Source organism: Tyto alba, unplaced genomic scaffold (assembly GCF_018691265.1).
Source record: "Tyto alba isolate M040663 unplaced genomic scaffold, T.alba_DEE_v4.0 Super-Scaffold_8, whole genome shotgun sequence".
NCBI lineage: Eukaryota > Metazoa > Chordata > Aves > Strigiformes > Tytonidae > Tyto > Tyto alba.
In genome coordinates, this window is record NW_024881329.1 from 15641093 (window position 1) to 15663148 (window position 22056).

The window sequence follows — 22056 nt, forward strand, 5'->3', positions numbered from 1 at the left end:
GTTACTGTGACATATCATTTGGACAATGTTTTGCTTATTTAGAAGAAACCTCCTTTATTTAACTATTTACAGATATGGTTTCACCAAAGCCACAACTAACTGTAAGACTGTTAAATGAAGAAAGCAAAATCATTTGGATTACTTCGCATTGATTGTATAATATATTGACCAAGCAAAGTAATGGAGAGTGATCAATTCAGTAAAGCCCCAAAAATCTAATAAAACTGGGTCCTAATGTACAACAGTAAATTACACAGAAATTTCAGTACATGGAATGGCTTTTTACACAGCTATCAAGTTTTCAGCTAAGTCCAATTCCAGCTGATTGTAGTGACATGAAAGGCTTAGTAATTGATATTCAGGTTATGATAGATAAGAATTAAGAGGATCTCAAAAAGACAAACTTACCAACTTTTTTTCCCATTCCTTACTAAGATCATCCACATAGGAGAGAACAAAATCAATTCTCCTGACACCATCCCTGAAGAAAATAGAATCTTTGCTTTGATGTCGTTTATCAATCTGTGGAAGATACAGGGATATGATTAAAAAACCCAAGTACTGATGTTGCTCTAAAATATAGCAGAGGACAAAGAAATTCCCCAAAATTGCGTCAATTCTTTAATTTCTTCACAGCTGAAGATATATTTGCACAAGTTCTAACAAGGGCTATATCCAGCCAAAATAATTTCAAAATCAACTTCTTATATCCACAAACTCTATATGTAAATAACTGGTATATGAAGAATAAATACATGTTAGTGTAGCAATACCTGTGAACAGTGCTACCATTTACTCCTTCAGTTTTTCCAGTGTGTCATAAATGAACCAGCATAGTTTTTTTCTGCAGTTAGTTGGAACACTGTTCTACACAAAAGCCACCTAGGGCACAGTTCATTGACTTGAAGCAGGTAGCAAAAAGCAAATTCCATGCATTTTCTTCTGCATAGCAAAATTAACTAATCTAACAACCACAGACTACATACAAAAATCCACACAAACAATACAGGGATTACACTTCAAAAATGAATATTTACTTTTTTTTTGAAAAAAAAAAAAATCTAATACAATGTATCAATGCAACAGAGTAATCAGTATTCTAATTGATCTATTAAAGGTCATATTTTCATTTATCAGCATGCCAGAATGTTGTTACAACAACATTCACCTTTTTCACTGATTAGGCAACAGTAATTAATGTTAAGCAAATAAAGACTATTAACTCAATCTCCTAGGGAAGTTAATATAATATTTGGTAATACTATTTATTATCATATCAGTATTCAGCCTTATCAAATTGTTTACAAGACTAGTGGTTCATACAGCCAAGTGCTCTCCATAGAAGCTAACTCTCTGGTCTAAATTTAATTGTATGCTAAGGAAGGTTGGTGGCGGCTTTTTTAACCACAACCATCAGCAAAATTGTATTTATATAGGACTGAATTGGGTTTGCATTTTGTTAGAGGAGGAACAAGAAAGAATAATTCAGAGGGTTATGTCTCTGTCTTCTCCTTCTTAAGCCATGCAAGGGTGCAAGTGAAAAATATTCTGTGCTTTCTCAGAGAACTTTATAACTGTGAACCTCGCTCCCAGTTAACAAAAGGCATCACACAGTGAAGCATGTTATTACTGCAGCCATCCAAGCCACTTGCAATATCGTTCATCACTGTTTTACCCTGAGACGTCGCTTCAGGAACAGATTATACCTCCTTCCACTCTGCTGGAATAACCAACAAGTAGTTAGCAAGCCCACTGTTCCTCTCCAAGACCCAAACCAACTGCTTCAAGCACATACCCCCCACCCAGAGCTAGTGAGAAATCCATGTCCTTCAGAAAGCCAGGAAAGGCTTCCAACTATTAAAAACCCACAAGCACCCCCAAACAGTATGACTATAATGTCTTTTTTTATTAAAGGCAAAGCTGTGCTGGCATTCATTTTGATAATAAACTCAGGTATTTTAAAATAATGACTCCTAAACTGCAAATTGCTGTAATTTGGATACTTAAGCAGATTTAAAGTGGAACAATGAGAAAGTTTCTTTGAATGTAATGCAAAGGCAACAAAACAAGCACTGGCTGATGAATAGAGCACACATGTTTCTGCTACGCTCATGTTAGGCTGAACCCACTGGGACATAAAAGACGAATGGCAACTGTGTAATTACAGAGCTGCCAAAATTACAAGCAATAGTATCTGCGTATTCCAGGACATGCGTTTATCTTCAAACAGGCTCAAATTTAATAATAAAAAAAAAAAATTAAAATCTCTATTGTTCCATAGTGTTATACAACTTTATGCCTCTTCACTAAGATACCCTGGTAACTGCTGAAACCAGAGAGCAGCCTGTTTAGACCATCCGTGTGTTCTGGAGATTTGCTGTATTTCTGAAGCTTTGGGGAGATAGAAAACAATTGTGGTGTTTTTGTTGTTTCTGTTCTTGAGAAGTATTTATAGCAGATCAGTTAACGTAGACTACTTTGTAAGATCTGAAATCAGGACAAGCTACCTCTGAAAGTGCTTTTGCTTCAAACACAGTACATAATCATGTAGGACTAAGAGGCTCACAAAAATCAAGGAATCCAACAGAAGACAAGCAAATAAACAGTATTTTTCTAATCTATTTTGTTCTTACTGGTTAGGGGGTTTTTTTGCAAATGTAATTGTGATTATAAAATATTGCAACTGTTTAGACATTATTTTGGTATGTGTACAGAACACCAACATCTAAATCATATCAAGAGTAATCTAATTATTCAGCATTACAGTAAGTAAACTGCAAAGTGCAGTCTAAGAACTTACAACGTTAGGAAGCGGCCTAAAAGCACACTGCTTCAACCACCAATTTAAAAAGAGAAGAGATTGTGTGAGTATAGACATTGTCCTAGTGATCTATCAAAATCCATAGACACAAATAAAACAAAATAAATTTAAAAATCAATAATATTTACTTCCAAAAAAATTCCTGAGAAAGGAGTGTCCCAAGTTCTTTGTGTAGCATAGTTATAATTAGATCATTCCATACAACTGAAGTAATATTTTATCTTTAATGCCATCAAAGTTTGCTCATTTTCTAAGATGTATCAGAATCCTACTCAGTCACTGATGGTCTGACTATCAATTTAAGAAGATGCAGTAGTCATCGTTGGATCTGCTCTGAGAAGAGGAATACTTATCGCTTCTCTCTCCTTCTGTACATAGGATTATTCATCACTGATAGTGACAGGCCTACTTATTAAACCCATAAATTATTCCTTTCCATTTTGCTGCATTTGGATTTCACAAGAAGAACAAGATCGGTCTTGCATATTGATGCAATCCTGTGCATAAATCTGCACTTACAGGTTAAAATATATAAAATGTTAGTAATTTGCATTGGTGGCATCAGTGAATCATAAAACATTACGGATTAGTGTATCTTGAATCTTAACAGCTCTTTCCAGAACTATATTCAAATTAATTGATCTTAGACAACCTGCAGTTATTAAATGAAGTTACACCTCATCCAAGCAGTTATTCTGTGGTGTGTACCTTCTGGAATACAAGGAACCAAATTAAAATTTCCCAAGGCAGCACTGACAGCAAGTAGCAACAAGGGAAATCCCTACTGGATGTGAGGGTGTGGTTGAGCAGGAACAGGTACAACAGGTTGACCAGAGAGACTGCATCATCTCCATCCTCAGAGATCACACCGCTTAAGAAAGCAAGGCCCCGAGCAACCTGATCCAAGTTTGAAGTCAGAATTGCCTTGAGTAGGACACTGGTCGAGGAGACCTCCAGAGGTCCCATCCAACCCAAGTCACCATATGATTCTATGAAACAGTGATACTGAAAGTGTTTAGCATTTAGTAGTGCTTCCAGAAGTTGGATAAATCCATCAGCTACAAAGCAAGTTTACAAAAACTACTTGTTCGAAAACAAAGTACCACCTTCCTATTTTCCTGCAGTAACCTTCCAGTTTTAGTAGTCTAATTCTCTCTGGAAGAACAAAGTGACTTCACAGCCTGCAGACAGATCTGCTAATTGAACACACTAATGGTCTATCATAGAGAGATAAATTTTTTATGCAGCTATATAAGTGCAAGCTTACTGGATTCATATGGCATTATTTTAATATTCCTAGTTATCCCATAATCCTTCTTCTGTCTAGACATCTAGTGGAGGTCAGGGTATTGGACCATGCTCAACCAAACAACCCTCCAAGTATCTGGACCTGCAATCCTCACGTTAGACACAAACTAGAGCCCTGCAGCAGAAAATCCTGACTTAAATAGGACAGGTTACAGGAAAGACCAAGATGTCAGTGTGGAAATAAATAAAGCATAGCTCCAGATGAAGTAAGACTGTAACAGCTCATGTTCAGTCTTGCCCAAACTGTTTTGGGTGAAGTGTGTAAATGGTGGCTGGTGGTCGCACGCTACATTCCAGCCCATCACAACTCTCCCACAGGTGGCTCCGAGATGCTTCTCCAGGGCCAAGGCAAACAGGCCAGTCACCACAGAGAGGAGAGGGGAAAGTGAGCTGCTGGATGTGGCATCAGCCACTGAACACGGTAACAGAAAGGGCTTCAGAGAAACGACTCTGGGTTGAAGCTGAGGAACTGAGAGTGCAGTAAATATTTCCGTGGCCTTGCTCACCCACCGAAGCACACGGACAGCTGACCTTGGTCAGTATGGTCAGCTAGCCCTCGGCGGTCTAACGATCTGAAAAGCAAATATATTTTGCAAACCATACCTGAATGATTTAATTCTGTATATTTTCACAGGAGTCAGGGATTTCTGTTTCTGGTCATTCGCTTCACAGGAAACGGATGTCCTTATAAGCCGCGGAGCACACAGCTCTCTCCTTCTAGGCAACAGAGCTTCCTCCAAGTACACCTTGCTGCTATATAACCTAGCCCTCTCTATGTCCATACTTCAAAAACAGAAGAACTTCACTTAGAGCAATACTTTTCAGATTAATATTCAGTCAGAAAGCTGCAAGTTTCTTAAGGGCCTACATTCAGAAACGCCCTGCTCAAATTCAATTCCCTGGACTTCAGGGTTTCACAAGTATCCATCCTCACAGAGATAGGACTGCAGGTTTAGACCTCAGCGGCCTCCCCTTCTACACTTTGTATCTCAGAGAAGGTGGTTTAGAGCAGCAATTTCAGTAAGAAATCAGTAACCAACACTAATCTGAGATGGAGGAACTCAATACATTAGCTTCATTACAGTTATAGCACAGTAAAAAATCTCTGGCTATGACCAACAGGTATGTTGAGAAGTTACATTAACAATGTGATCACCATCAGCTTGCCTATGAATTATATTATCATAGTCCTACATTGCCAGACAAGACAACTGCCCAAAATTACCAAATAAAATTGATTTACAACATTTTCTTTCCTCATAAGATAGAGTCTACAAACCAAATATTTATTTTATTTATTGCATACTTTTGATAATCATACAGACAAATTAGTTCTTATCACAGACAATGTAAAAAACCAAAACAACCACATTACAAAGCAATTATTTACTTTATGAATTAAGGATCCACTGCAGAAAAATTTTAAAATACAGAAATGGACAAAAATATAAGGGTTTGAAAGCTGCATTAAAGCACAAGAAAAGCTTCCATAACTGAAAGGGTAGGAAACTTTTAATAGCTTAAAAAACAAAATTATCACCCTCAATTAGATCCCCAGTTCACACACAATATTTATATACCTCTCCTTTCACTGAATTAAACATGTTTACAGGTATAGGAAAAACATGCTGATTTAAGTGCCGCTATGCAAAATATAACTGTTTGATAAAATTTATTTCCAAAAGCAAAAAGCTCCTGGAAATGCATTTACGCAACATATGCAAACACATAGGCACTCTACTGAAAATTAAAATGGCAAATTCCTGGTTTATGTGCAATAAACTCAATTTTCATTATACCAGAGATTCACTTTGCATGAAGTTCTCGTCAATGTTCTTCCTTGAAGGAATCCATGCAACTGAAGTGCTTACCCACTTCAAAGTGTATTAACAACACCCTTACCAACACACATTTCAATTTCCAGTTATGCTTCATGCAGGCTACAAAGTTGCATACAAAACTATAACCTTTCCCTTTCAAAGAAACACAAAATCCCAGGTATTTCTTGCAGCTGAAACTTACAAGCTACTTTTCCCCCCCTTACCACAACTGTGTTTCAATTCTGAACCACATTAAAATCTGAAAGCTTGAAAACATGCATGTCAAAGCAGTTTAAGACGCCAAGATATTTGCACTAAAATTTTAATGCGCAGAAAAAGCCTCTCTGGATACAAGAACACATTAAATAAGAATAGAACAAAGAAAAATAAAAAGTATGCTAAGAGAGCATATGTGTTAATGTAAGACACCAGAGCCCAATGTAAGCAAGCAGTTTTAATATCCTCAGCATGTACTTCTTCAGTTATCTAAAATTAATTTTGTATTTTTTTCTCTATAGTGTGTTTCATTTTTTCTGATATATTTGACAATTAATACAATTGTCTTGTCCGCCAATTTCAGTAAGTGGATATTTTGAGCCTTTCCTTATTATTTATTACAATTAGAAAAAAAAGGCAACACATTTCAAATTCTGTGTTTGTTTCTTGCTCTTTAAAACATTTTAAAGTATCATGCTGACTCACAGAGCCCTCCAGACTATCATGATACAAAAAGAATCCCACATTTGTTAATAACACCATAGTCAGAATATATCCTATATCCCATCAAACCAAAACAATGATAAAAAAGCAAACTTTCCAGTTTTCTCCACCAATTTTAATGTTTCAATTTTGTCTATTATCCTTTAAATTTCCTTGATTTTATCATTTAAGCCATCACTAGGAATCAACACAAACCCCACACATTTTTATAAGCTAGAAAAAACAATTATTTTTGGAAGGATGGCTTCCTTGAAACTGGAAAATTTTCTGGTGAGGGACTTTTTGGCATATGGTAATAGAAGACGCCACACAGATTCATGCAAGGAAGCATGAATATTGCTTACTGCTTACCACTTGATGTTCAGGGATGAGTAAAGTAGTCTCAGTGCTGTTTAGGCCCTGCCAGTGGCATCATGGGAAAAACATAATGTTGTTAGCGATGATGCAAAGGATGCTTTCAAATAAAAGGCTATTTCAGAAGAAACAGTGTAGCTTCTGGTTTAAGTTGCTGAAAAGCTATTCTGAGTGATAGCCGGATTTTCAGTCTAGATAGTCAAAGTTTAAACAAACCTCTACTTCCTCAGATGAGCTGGGACTCTAGCCTACACCACTGATTTTTGTATGGCCCATACTTCTTTTTAAGTATCACTAATAACTACTTTTAATAAGAGGTACAAAAGCTGATGAAAAATAACTTTTAACGGTACTTATTTTAATATCAAAGAGAGAAGACATAGATAGCATAGATGGCTGCGCTTGCATTCAAAACAAATGTGACACCCCTTACGTAGCTATTTTTGCAATACAAAATGAAATTATATCACGTGCACTGAATGGAAACAAATGCAAGGAGTCAAAGCATTAAACTCATAGTGCAGTGAAAGCGAACTGGTATCAGTAATTGTAGTAGTTATGCCTAAGGAGACTAGTGAGAGCTTCCCCAGGTGGCAGTTCTGGTCCACACCTGGTGTGGCCCTACCCTGCTTTTAATTGTACAAGATCTGGTGCTCATTATTTTCCTGTCTGTGGGCCTGGAGGCTGCTGCAACGTCCTCTGGCCGGGCTCCACGCAGGGGTTTCAGGAATAGCAACAGGAGAGCACTCTGCAGAGCACGGCTGCCCTACAGACACCACCAGGCAGAAACTAGCTGGGCTCCCGGACCACAACTGTGCGACTGCACAAGCAGAGGATTTTGAGGTCAGGCTTCGCTACTGGAATGAATAATGGTTTCCAATACCTAAGCTGTTTGGCAATATCCAAGTCTGTTAGTCAATAATTTCTCATACTCTTCTTTTGTTTTGCTTCTGAAAACAAATTACAGGTTTAAACAGTGCAACCAAATAGCGCGAACACAATATGAAAATACGACAGTTCCCTATGGAATTAAATTGACTTTCAACAGAAGCAGAGTAAGAACCTCATTTCATTATTCTATCATCACTTATTGGTTTCAAGTTGCAATATTTCAAAAAGTGTATTTCCCCAAATCCATTTTTCCTGAAGTACTATCTGTTATTTTTTAATTAGAAATAAGTATTTTTCACTTTTATTACAATTTTACTTGAGAGAAACCACTGAGGCCCATTCCTATAATTCTGTGAAACAAACATGCTATATTTTAGTTCCTGTTTACACTGCAAGTAGTACATACACACATCTTTACATTCTTTCTTAATGATGTCATCTCTGAGTATTTGCCTATATAAATAAGGTAAAAATGTCCTTTACAGAATTCAGTTAAATAAGCACAAAGATTGATCTGTTTTTTGGCAAGGAATCCATGTGAGAAACAGTTCAAATATAAATAGCTGCACCATGCTCTTACCTTAAGATAGCCTGAACTGGGTTTAGAAGTCTAATCCTCATGTCACCGATGCTACTGAAAAAACCCGCACTATTTGTAGAGAACTAAGGGTTGAGACACTTAAGCAGAGAGTTTTTCTCTAATTATACATTGAAAATATCTGCCTATAGAGTACTGTACAAATTTGACATCAATTAAAGTATAGCCTTTGCTTTTCATTGCTGCCCTACCGCTCCTGACCCCCCCGTTGCACACCTGCCCCCCCTGCCCAGGCTGGTGCCCTTCCATCTGCTTTCCTTCCACCTCTCCTTCCCGCACTCCTCCCACCCACAGCTTCCCACCTCCTCCACGATTAGACATAAATATGGGGTTTAGCCACCCACTGGTCCTCACATGCTGCCTGCACTATTTCACTCTGAGATAAAATTTTAATACATTTAGTGAAAAACTGAACTGTGAGATGAAGACACACAGCTGGCAGAGCCCTTTGTACATTCCAATGCATTCTGCAAAATGCTTTCCTGTTAATCTAGGGAATTTATCCTGCTCTCAATACAACTGTCTGGAATTAATTAGCTGAAGTCATGGGTATTATTATTGTAAAATCACTGATCAAACCTTCTCCTGCACATTTAAAGTGTAAGAACTCCTGTAGAGACACCACTTTTTCATTAAATGCAAAATCTATGCACAGTACAAAGGGGCTGCGATCTTGATAACACATGACCCCCAAAACAAGAACCAGTTTTCAGAAACACTCAAATAGTCCAACTTTGTTGAGATGAAAACCAAGAATACAGAAGACTGGCAGCAGTGTTGAGCTGATTCTTTGTACTTTGGAATCCACTCCCATAACTCTTTGATGCGCTCTCTCTCTTCCCTAAATATCCCTCAGACTGTGTTTTGTAGTTACACTTGAAAGAAGCCTTTCTGTATTTCCTTCTAGTTTTTGAAACTAATTTGGTCTGCCTTCATAATATTAATCAGGGTATTTTACATTTTTCTCTACTTGAAAACCCACCGATCTGAATTGAAAAATGAACAAGCATGAAAAGTAATGTACATTATAATGGCGTTTCTTCAGAAGCAAAAATAATCAGTTCATTTGGAACACCTGCAGCTCTCAAAAAGAATAATCTATGTGTCATACCCCTAATTTTGGTAAAATGAATTGCTTTAACACATTTGATGGAGCTCTGCCAATTTACTTCTGCTAACCTGGCTTAAATAGAGACATCTTGTTCTCAGATTTTCTCACAATCAAGTTACAATATGGAAAATCCTGATTAACAGGAATTTTTAGCGAGCATTTCACTGGTGTGAAATTAACAGGAAAGGTGAAAATTTCGTATGTTACTGTGCAAAATTAATTCCTACCTTCTTTCTCACAGCTAGACTAGGGCACAATCCTGCATCTTTACTCAGAGTAGTGCAGCCACCTGCCTCTTATGAGAGTGAGAAACTCAGGGTCCACATACATACAAAGCAAACATTTTAAGTTACCTTGTCCTTCTGAATTGGAATAGCAGACAGACAAACAGTCCTCTGTACACACCTCTTACAGTTGTCACTAAACTACAAACTAGCGATTCAGTCCTTCCAAAAATTTTACAATTATCCCACTTGAATGGACTAAATTTTATTATCAGGAAATTGAATATAAATTCCATTTTTTAACCTTTCTTCCAATCTTGAATTAATTAACTGACCTTTTTTGCTCTTAAGAATAGGAACTCTTATTTTCTCAGCAAGCCTCACCCTCACTTACTTTGTAACCTAAAGAACTAATTACAATCACTGAACAGATATGCACCATGTTATCAAAAAAGAATTGTGACTATGTATTTTTCTAGTGCACTCTCTGCATAAATATAAAGCGCAGAGGAAAAACAGATTCTTAGGTTTTATTTAATTAATTTTTCAATTTGCTTGAAAGGACTTTCAGAGGCATTTATGTATTTCTTGGAACAGGAACTCCATAAAGGTTGATTCATGTAGATTCTACATAGAGTAAATTAGGACAGTTGCCTATCCTGAACAGAAGTGGCTGTCTATGAATTACTGATTTAGCAATGACATAATTTGAAGCACTCCCCACTGCAGCACCTATTTGACAATATCTCTATCATATCCTTTTTTTAATCTTCCTTCTCCAGTCTGACGTTTGCTGAAAGCATCTCCTTGCCTCCCTGCATGACAAAGCACCTGGAAATGATTCATGCTATAAGGCTTGCAATATGAAAAGCTGTTGAATTTCAAGTGATCTTGTTTCTTTTGTCTTTGTGGGTGATTAAAAGAATAAGAAAAACAAGGAGACTCAACATGGAGCAGATAAAAAACGAAAAAAAATAAAGAGGGTAAAATAGGCAAGAAGCAGTGGATTAGAGCACAAATGCAACATCATGAAGACGGATCAAATGCACCATTGACTGGAGAATCAATCGCTTTTTGAGTCCTGGACTTCATCTGATTTCCGTATATGCTTCACTACAGACTGTTTTTCACATTCATTTTTGTGTTACTTGTATCATTCCTTATGTCCAAATAACATACTCCTTTACAGAGAAAAAATACTGCTGAATTATGGATAGGTGCTGTTTTCTGCTCTCCATATTTGAATCTAGATTTCTTTTGGTCCCTCTCCTCTGTTGCTAAATTAATAAGTAGCTTTTTCTCCCTACTGCTGAGCAGAAGGATATTGTTACTGTACATTACGTTTCTTCTCTTCCAAAAGAAAAGACAGCCTGAGCATAATGAAGCTGTGACCTGAATGCAAATTCATCTAATGCTTTCCCAATGGTATTTTTATGAATTAATTCCATTTCTGTTTTAAAATTATTTTACTTAAATTTTTTTAAGACTTCCAAGTGTTCATGTTTTTCAACTGCAGGAACCAACTTAAGTACCTGGTTAAGTAACAAGCAGATTACCAACCTATGACCATAAAAATAGAGAAATGTGCTATCTGTCAAAGTGAGAACCAAGCATGTTGACCTTAACTCAGAAGGGCCTCGGTGAAAAGAGGAAAAACCATGGCTTGCCTTTCATGCTGGGATAGATGACTCTGCACAATTCCTATGGGAATGCATGAAGGATGACAGAAGGCTGCCTAGCAAAGAACTGAAGAAAGAGGAATTCTTCCAGTTTACAGAGAAGAAAACTGAAGTTGTGTCAACACATGAAGATAGAGGATTAGCATTATATGGGAAAAAAAAAAAATCAGGGCTATTTTACTGTTGGAATGAATTAATGGAAAAACTTTAAGGATAGACAACCTGAATATCCAGGACATTAATCATCAAGAACTAAGCCTGTCCTGGCTGTTAAGAGCATGAAACTGAGCAAGAAGATTTTAAGTGTAACTTTATGTTTGGCTAACACGTAGAAAGCAAAAATCAGATAAATAAGAGTGAATTAGGGGACATTGAGTAGGATAACACAGGATAGCACAGAGAAGTACTAACTTAAATGTAAGCAAGTATCAGATAATCAGCTGATCTGGAGAATCAAACAATCTAAAACCAATCATCTCTTCTTAGAGGGAGAAAGGAAAATAACAGAAGAAAAACCCCAAGTCATCAAGTCAACTACAGACTAATATTGCTAATATATGACACTTTGTGATATGAAGAAAAATGATTATGTGAGGAACATGCATAAGTAGAAAACAAGAGAAAATGCTAAGCAAGTAACCAGATATGTTTTTCATAAGGAGACTACCTCCCAAACAAGAAAGTGCTGAAGACCAAAGCCTCCTCTCTCACCTCATCATGAATCTTCCACCCTTCAGACAAGGTTCAAGTCCCATGTCCCTACACAGATAAGGCACGTGTTGCACCCTTTCTCCCACATTTCCTGCCTTTTCCTACGTCCTAAGTCCTGAAGTGAATTCTTTCAAGCTTTGGTGAAGCAGGTCATCTCCATCTACTCAGAGACATTCAAGAGGAACTCAGAATCAGCTTCAGACTCTGATGCTTATCACGCTATGATGATTCATACGCTATAATTGGAGATTGTATCTGCCCAGGGTTCAGTGAAGTATTTGATATGGCTGTTCACTGAAAAGTTTCCTGGAGAAAAAGATTACTACAGCTCCTACAACAGAATCAGAAAGTAACATGGTGAACATACTAACAATTTTTAAGATGGAACTGGTAGATTTATGAAAACATTTAGATGATATGGTTGCATGCGCTAGCAAGATAAAGATCTGTGTAATCTAGGAAACACTTCTGTCTTCACATGGCCATCTCCAAATTTGCCTCTTAAAGGTAGGTGAGGTAGGTTTTACTCAAGTAGTTCAGCAGAACAGCTACAGTTGTTTTCCAACACTCAATTCAGCAGACATCATTTGTGATGACTGCCCATTGCCAGTATGAGACTCTACTTAAACAGAGCAACTATTTGTTTTCATATTTAAAACCTTCCCTATCTTCCTCTAAGCATATAATAACCACAGTAAAGAAATCACTCAACAGAAACTGAAATAAAATAAGAATTTCAAGAACGCCTATTTTCAACATTCTTTTTAGACCTGCTTCTTAACTGAATAGTGACCACACACTATTCAAGATATTGTGTACTGTAAATATTTAACAATGAGGTTATGTGGAAAAATGAATAGCTGATGATGCTTTTCATATTGTACATGTTGCAAGGAAGAGGTATTCTTATAACTCAAACCTTCTTTTGCTTTCTCATAAATCTTGCTGCACTGCCAAGATGTTCCTAGAGCAGAGGAACACGAGTGCCTTAATTTCCCTATCAAGCCAGCAATAAAATATGCAGCATAAAATAAAGCACTGAATTTGTGCGGAAGCATTATGTTTTTCCAATACCAAAACATTAAATGATCATTTGAATCTCATTTCAAGACTGATACTGGAACTACTGTTAAGCCTACACTGTTTTTCACTACTACTGAGTTGTAGCACTGATAAGTCTCTTGAAAGACTGGATGAGTATCAGTGTTACATTCATGGTTTTGCTCCTCCAAAACATTAAAGGAAGAAAATGTTTACATGGATAAAAAAGGAGATATAGATCAATTTAAAAGAAATACTATTTTTAAAACTAAGTCCCTCTTTCAGAGCAACTGTTCCTCTTCTTAGCATGTAAGTTAAGACCATCGGTACTGTACCTTACCTCAGAGCTGCTTGGGACTTCTGATTCTGCAGTTGAAATAGTTTCACATAAAGGTCCATTGCATTCTTCCCCTAAGGAACATTGAAAGATAGATAGATTCACATAAATAAGTTCCTTATTTCAAAATATTATTGTATCTGAAAATTATGTGAACCTTGAAGGCATGGAACTATGAACAAGCAGAAGGAGAAACTGGAAAACAATATTCAGCTACATAAAATCTTCAATAATCATTATTTGAAGGGGAAAAAATGCTGCAAGACACGATATACTAAAGTCTGTACTACCTGGTTGTAACCTTGCAGTCACAGAAACATCTTTTCAACTGTGACGAACAAAAATCTGCCAGCATGACGTCTCAAATGTCTGCTAGGTTACTGTCCATGAAGGTCTCACATCCCAAGCTTCTCTGCCTCAGTTATGAAAATTCAATTATCTCTGCTTGCTAGAAATTTAATAAGGTTTGTTGCTGTGAAGGGATTCATGGTGGATAACCTCAGGATTACAGATGGCCACGCATAATGGAGATACGATGACAGGATCAAGAGGAGTAGTATCAAATTAAACTACTGAACTTCTTGTTGTTTCAGAAAAAACCCTAACAAAACAAAAAAACAAACCACACCTTAATTTTAACAACAGTATTGAACTCCAACATGACTTTCCCACAAATACTGTCAGTTCACAAGGACTCTATTACTTAAATGTTAACATTAGGAAAAATCACACTGAGTGTCTTCAGATCCCTAAATCATATGATGTTGGTTGGGTTGGTGGCTCTGAACCTATTCTGTAACCAGTTTCCTGTGGAGACTAATTCAGAACCCATAAATTAGGCTCCTGCTCCAAGAATTTTTTGTAAGCAACCATCTCTGCTGCTCAGACAGACCAGTCTCCTACATGAGACATCTAAATAACTCCACCACCAATGGAAAAGGATAAGTGGTTTTGAAACAGCTCATCACAATCTAGAGCAGGCATCTCATAATGGTCCCTCTTTCTTCCAAACAAAGGATTCATCATACTCCTTTCTTCATCAAGGAAGCACTGCTGGGTATAGATAGCTTAGACTGGACTACTGTCAAGACAACTACAGGTAGATTATTCCTACCAATAAAACAAAAACAACCCTACTTTTTTTTTTTTTTGGCAATATGCAAATATTTAATGACAAAATTGCATCCAGGCAGGATATAAACTGGTTCTTTGAAAACCTGTAATAAGCTACTTAAGTACTGCTTGAGAGCATTTTGTTTCCTGTAACTTTTTTCTTTGTCTAAATTCACTTACAGAAAATGGTTTCTGTAATTTCTAGCTGTACATGTGATAAGAAACTGGTCAATGATATATGATGATATATGATATATAACAAATACCTTTCTGAATGCTAACATTTAAAGCCGTCGCATGCTATTCTGTTAAAGCAAACTACACCTGCGAAGTCTGTATTAGTAGATACAATGTGAACATTTGAGTTTTAGTTATGCACTTGTAGAAAGGTGTTTCCATATGCTGATACAAGGGTGGAGAAGACCAGTGTTAAATCATCTCCTAAAAGTTAGTGTGAAACTCAGTAATTTGGGAACATTCTTCCTACCCAAATATATCATAAATGCTACAGGGACTAGGCTGTAAGAACACTAAACAGAGAAGGTTTACAGGACCAGCTTCAGCACAGAACTGAATTCAGTTCACCTCCCAGCACAGCACAAGCGTTCAACATGCACAAGAAACAAATGGCACATAATGGGAGAATATTGTAATAAGAACACAGAAGTGTGGACTCAAAACCCAACAACTATCAAAATACTCAGATTAATTTACAGGAGAAACTGTTTCAGCAAGAATATTCCTAAGGACAGGCTCTACATTCATACAGGGCTGGCTGGAAGCTTATGCAAAGTCAGCCGCTGCCCCGGAGAGCAGAGCGAGGAGAGGGAGGGCGCCTCGCCATAACGCCCCGCTGCCTGCCCTGCCGCCAGCCTGGGAAGCAGGTGCCTGCCGCAGCTTTGGCCGAGGGCAGCGAGCCCAGGGCCCAGGAGCAGGAAGCCCAAACGTTTCACCGCACAGCGCTCCGTGGCAGGAGCAGCCTGGCACCGTGTCCCTGGAGCAGTAACGCTCAATCTGCCTGTGCTGTCCAGAGGACTTGAACTGATTCCATGGCATACAACAGCAGCCTTGGTGTTTGTTTTTTCTGGATTATCCTTTCTGTAGGCATGAAAGTTTAACCTCAGGAACTAGTATGAATCAGAGCTCCACATTTTAAATGCTCTCCCAGTACCATAGCTGATTACTTATGCAACTTGTGGAAGGAAATCCTCTTGGTATCTCTGATCCAGGGGAATAAAACTGAGTAACGCCAGAGCTGCACACAAGAAGGCAAAAAGAGAATGCAAAACATATTAAGTGAGAAATACAACATACTTAATACAATCACTCCTTGAAAAACACATAAACAGGCTCCTGAGCAGGAGCAGCATAAGAAATGCACATCCAAGTCATGTAGGAAGGTATAAAGGAGCTGCAACCCAGAACTGCAACAAGCACCAGGAACAGAGATGCCCAACAAGTTCTTAAACCAGAGAGCTGCCCACAGATAGCTAAGCACTGACTTGCAAATCACACTGCAAAAAGCCTCCTGCCTCATATGCTGTGTCAATGACTCATTTAAACTTAAGTCTGATTTCCAAGAGGCCCTCAGCAGAAAATAAAGGACAGAGGACACACACAAAAGGGAGGAAGGCGTAACGCCAGTTAGTACAATACCTTCTGACTGCAATGGCTTGAACTTGGTGAGAACCGCAATGTCATCTTTAAAAGGAAAAAACACTTCAGTAAGAAGCAGAAGTAAAATCCACTTTTAACACGAACCCATTAAATAATTCTCCTCTGTCTTTTACAACACAGCCTCTATATCCCACCAAAGAATAAGCCCTGGAAACCAGAGACTGTAACAGAGGCAGAAAGCATGGAGCAGGTTCATCCTGAAACACCAAGATTCATCTTTTCATCCAGGCCACCTTATTTGGCAACACAAACCCAGATGCCACTTTCCTGTATCAGCAGCAGGACGGACCATAACAGTTTCTGTTAGCCAAGAAAACACTTTAAAATTCTTCAAGAAATTACAACTTCGTATCTGAAAATGGGAGTAAAACAGTGATATTCTGATAAAACCATCCTATTTAAAGGAATGGCCTTTCTTCAACACCACACACTACTGTATATGAAGAGATCTAGAAACATCTGCCCATCAAGAACAACGAATGAGGACATCTACTAAACGTAAGTGGCCTTTCAATGCAAACTTAGTATAAATTGCAGTCACTCCTTGCAAATTTTTTGTTCAAAATTAACTCCAGAGCAATGCTGTGACTATCAAAATGACACCAAGCTGTGTGGTGCGGTCAACATGCTGGAGGGAAGAGAAGCCACTGAGAGGGACCTGGACAAGTTTGAGGTGTGGGTCCATGCAAACCTCACACAGCTCAACAAAACCAAGTTCAAGGTCCTACACATGGGTCAAGGAAATCCCATGCACAAATACAGATTAGGAAATGAGTGGACTGAAAGCAGTCAGGAGGAAAAGGGCTTGGGGGTGTTTCTTGATGAGCAGCTCAACATGAGCTGGCAATGTGCACTCACAGCCCAGAAAGCCAACTGTGTCAGGGGCTGTATCAAAAGAAGTGTGACCAGCAGGTCCAGGGAAGGGATTCTCCCCCTCTGCTCTTGTGAGCAACTGATATCATCTACCTGGACTTGTGCAAATCATTTGACACTGTCCTGCATGACATCCTTATTTCTTCTAAATTGGAGACATATGGATTTGACAGATGGGCTCTGTGGATAAGGAACGGGCTGGACAGTCACACTCAAAGAGTTGTGGTCAATAGCCCAATGTCCAGGTGGAGAGCAGTGATGAATGGATTTCCTCACGGGTTGGTGTTGGGACCAACGCTGTTTAACATCTTTGTTGGAGACATGGACACTGGGATTAAGTGCACCCTCAGCAAGTTTGGTGACAATACCAAGCTGTGTGATGTGTTGACACACTGGAGGGAAGGGATGCCATCGGAAGGGACCTGGACAGGCTGGAGATGTGGGCCTGTGCAAACCTCATGACATTCAACAAGGCCAAGTACAAGGTCCTGAACAAATCCCAAGCACAAATCTAGGCTGGGCAAGGAACGGATTGAGAGCAGCCCTGGGGAGAAAGACTTGGGGGTATCAGTGGATGGAAAACTGTGAACCAGCAGTGGGCACTCACAACCCAGAAAGCCAACTGTGACCTGGGCTGCATCAAGAGAAGTGTGGCCAGCAGGTCCGGGGAGGGGATTCTCCCCCTCTGCTCCACTTTTGCGAGACCCCCCCTGCAGTGCTGGGTCCAGCTCTGGGGCCCCCAACATCAGAAGGACACGGACCTGCTCAAGCGGGTCCAGAGGCCATGAAGAAGATCCAGGGGCTGGAGCAGGTCCCCTGGGAGGCCAGGCTGAGAGAGTTGGGGGGGTTCAGCCTGGAGAGGCTCCAGGGAGACCTTCGAGTGGCCTCCCAGTGCTTAAAGGGGGCAAGAGGAAAGGTGGGGAGGGACTCTGTATCGGGGGGTGTAGGAATAGGATGAGGGGTAACTGTTTTAAACTGAAAGAGGGTAGATTTAGATTAGATGTAAGGAAGAAATTCGTTATTGTGAGAGTGGTGAGACACTGGCACTGGGTGCCCAGCACAGCTGTGGCTGCCCCCTCCCTGGAAGGGTTCAAGGCCAGGTTGGACGGGGCTGGGAGCAACCTGGTCTGGTGGAAGATGACCCTGCCCATGGCAGGGGGATTGGAACTACATGATCTTTAAGGTTCCTTCTAACCCAAACCATTCTATATTTGTATGAAAACTCTTTAAAATTGAGACATACATAATTTTAATATTTATTCTCATGATTGGCCTGTCATGGGCATGCACATAGCCTAGCTTAAAGAAATGCCTCTTTTCAAATGTAACTGTCATCTCCCATGGCCTTACAATTCTGCACAGAGCTATTTGTAACTCCTTAAACATGTATCTTGGGAGTTTGCACATTACTGGAAATAAAGTAAGCTTCCTAAGGCCTGTAATTTTGCAGTATTAACATATGCTGTCCCAAACTATACCCTACCACAAGGCAACCTACTTTTAAACTTCCAGCATGCTACCTCTAAGAATTACAGACTATTTCTATTTCAATTACAGACAAAGATCATCACATCAACGGTAATGCAAAACAGCTCACAGAAACAACATGCAGAACTGAAGGCTGGAGAATATAATCAAGACTGATTTTGTCACTTAAAACGTAAGTAGTTTACATAACACACATACAAAAAAAAGGTACTTTTATTAGTGCAATCTTATGATTTCTGTAACAACCATGAAAAATGGCTTCTTGTGCAATGAAATGGTTAGTCATTCTACCATAGCTTAACTTCACTCACAGTGTCTGAATCACTTTCTTTTTCTACACAGCAAAACCAACAATTTAGGAAAAGATAAAAGGAATTTAATTCTACATCTGGACCCATTGGTTAAAAGAAGCTATTTAATATGACTAATATTTCAGGAATCAAAAAGTTGTCCTTAAACACCTTCCTATTGATTCTACGATGAAAGACAAAAACCCTTAGCGGTCTAGACACCCACATGCTCACAGTATTTCAAAGATGCTACTGTATCTGCAATTTACAGAATTGGCACACAAGCTATTTAAGTGTGACTGGCCATCACATTTAAAATCAGATAAATGGATTGGAGACCACATCCATGACCTACCTACCAATTTTTTTCGATGATTACAATGGTAATATAGACTTTATAAAACTAAAAATTAAGGTCCCCTGCAAGAAAACAAGCAGCGCGAAAGAAATTATGTTTATTTTGACACATGCTGTTTAATTTCAATTACAAAATCTCAAAGAACCCAAGTAAGTGTATTCAGTGCTGTCATAAAGAAGTAATGATGCTGTTGTAAATCAAGGCCTCCCACAGCCCCTATTTTATGGCAGCTGGTGTGAGGTAAGCAGCGCAGCTCAGTGATGTCACAGAACTTGTGATGGATCCTTCTGCACCAAAAATGAGCTGCATGTTCTTTGGGAGAAGTGCAACCTGTCACAGGCCACATCATGCTCACAACCGCTGTGCCTCAACTAGGCAAATAAAAGGTCCAGGGCACAGGCCCAGCTACAGGACTGCTCCCTTGACTTAATTACTAGTGCACTTTGTGGAACAGTCTTTGGCCTCTAGCACTTTCCCAGAGCAGAAATACACTCCGGAGGACACCACAGGCCAGGTTCTGGTATTTAAAACAGTATGGAGAAGTCTGCCCTGCTTGGGGAAAAAGGGAATTTAGCGATATGGACATGGCTGGACTGTGCTACTTGTTCTCAAAGGCCAGTGAAAAAATCCTTGGCTTTTTTAATTACTAGCACAGGCACAGACAGGGATGCTCTAGCACCTTTAACTGTACCTAACCATCAATTTCCCTGGAAGATGATCCCTGTCACTTCTGCATCCACAGTAAGCTGGGGTCTGTTAGCACGTGGGAAGAAAAAAGCTCAACTGATGCTGCTGCAGTCCAGGTACAGCTGGGCACGGAGCAGCCGGTGTGTAGATACTGCAGTCTGGCACGGCTCAGAGCAACTCTGCGTCAGAGAACAGAGGAGGAGAAGGCATTTAAGTTTTGCTTTTTTTCAACTTCTAACACCCTGACTCGTCTGCACCAAGTAGAACTCTTGGTAGACATGTTTCTACCAGTACGTATGTTAACATATTAGGTGCTTCTAAAGCCAAGTAGCAGCTGAATAGACATTTTAGGATCAAAATTTTAATTTTGCTACTAAAACTAGAAAATCATCTGCACTCGCACACTTACAACATCTGACAAAGCTATTCCATAAGCCAAGTCAGAGCTAGGATTCTCAGGCAGTTGTTGGTAAACTGTTTATTGTTTAGCAGCAGTAGGACAGTATTACTATTGGTCCTGCTATTACTTTCAGTATTGTTTCCAAAATACTGCTTCCACTTATTTCCACAATTTTCTTAGACAGAGTAACATCATCCTTTTCAATCAACAAAACTAAGCAGGAAAAAAGAGCTTTCAGACCTGTCATACCATTCTGCATATGTTCAACACCTTCAGCATATCAGTCTATACACCCACATATCCCTAAAGCAAAATTTTGATGGTCCAGGTAAAAACAAAACAAAGAAAAAAACCCCACCCCAAAACTTATATTGCAGTTATTACAAGGTAGCTACTTTGCACTATGAAGAAAATTCCTAATATTCATCTCTACCAAGCAATGAAAGAAAATTTCCTTCCCAGATGTCTTCAAGTCACCATCTTAATAAAGCCCTGCCATCATTCAATAACCTGGCCTGCCAGACAGAAAAGAGAAATCAATCTAAAACATGATTATTTATCACTAAATCAATGTGCTATTTACAGAACTATGTCCTTTGCTCCCAAAACACCACCATGGGATTACTGCTGTAGTGGGATCTACTCTGACTGATTTCCATCTTTGATAAGGACTCTGATTCAGCACCAAGTCACTAACAAAAATATTTACTGAACAAAGACTTCTCCAGAATAAGGTCACTCATTCCAAGCAAGCTTCATAATGACTATTTTAAGTGCTTCCTGTACCTAAGAAAAACATAGCTTTAAAATGGCTTATCAGCTAAATGTATGTATGTATTGACCATATCCTCCCCGAGCTGGATGACTGCGTTGTCCAGGGGAACTGATGACCCACTGAATCCTTACTGACTCCTGAGCAAATAAAGTAAGTGTTATTACTTCAGCTGCAATTATTGGAAGAATAAGAACTGAACTATTGAGCCAAAGATTCAATCTCAAGATTACATTTGAAATGATGGTTTATGCAAACTCAGAATTGCTCCTAAAAATTTAAAACTATTTCTTAACAAGAAAAACATTAAATTCTCAGTAAATCCAAGAAAAACTGTTGGGAATATTTTAACAGAATTTTACAATTCCCTCAAAAAAAAAAAAAAATTGCATTCAAGTATAGGCTGCGTCACAGATATATTAGTTTTCAGCATGTGTTTTATTATTAAACAAGCAATTCCAGAGAACAGATATTTATCAACACTTAAGAAAAAAATAAATCTTTTAGACAGGCATAAATATACGGAAGACAAATCTGTTCCTAACAACACGATCTCATTTAGCATTTAGAAAAGACATGAAGTCCTCAGTTCTAACCTCCAATACAGTATATAGGTATTTTAAATCACAACTTGAGGTTTAGCCTCAGCTGCCTTCCTTTTAACAAACTATGAAAACTCCTTTTTGATTAAAAGGCACTGGGACAAATAAAAAGGAAAAAAAAAAAAAGGAAAAAAAAACAACCACCAGTTATGTAAATATGTTTTTAGCAAGAAACCACAAG

General features: G+C 38.7%; 1 protein-coding gene across 6 annotated transcripts in view; it reads right to left on the minus strand.

Moving 5' to 3' along the window:
- The window catches only part of ANO5 (anoctamin 5), a 61772-nt gene that overhangs the window by 32464 nt on the left and 7252 nt on the right, over positions 1–22056 (minus strand). The window contains exons 2-5 of one of the 6 annotated variants that reach the window (XM_042785189.1): positions 16385–16429; positions 13619–13689; positions 7021–7068; positions 409–522 (exon numbers count right to left, since the gene is read on the minus strand). In XM_042785189.1, coding sequence (XP_042641123.1) covers positions 409–522; positions 7021–7068; positions 13619–13689; positions 16385–16429 — 278 coding nt within the window. Of the gene's footprint in view, positions 1–408; positions 523–7020; positions 7069–13156; positions 13209–13618; positions 13690–16384; positions 16430–22056 lie in introns of those variants that run through there. The other 5 variants (XM_042785190.1, XM_042785191.1, XM_033006904.2 and 2 more) reach the window with 5 other exon arrangements.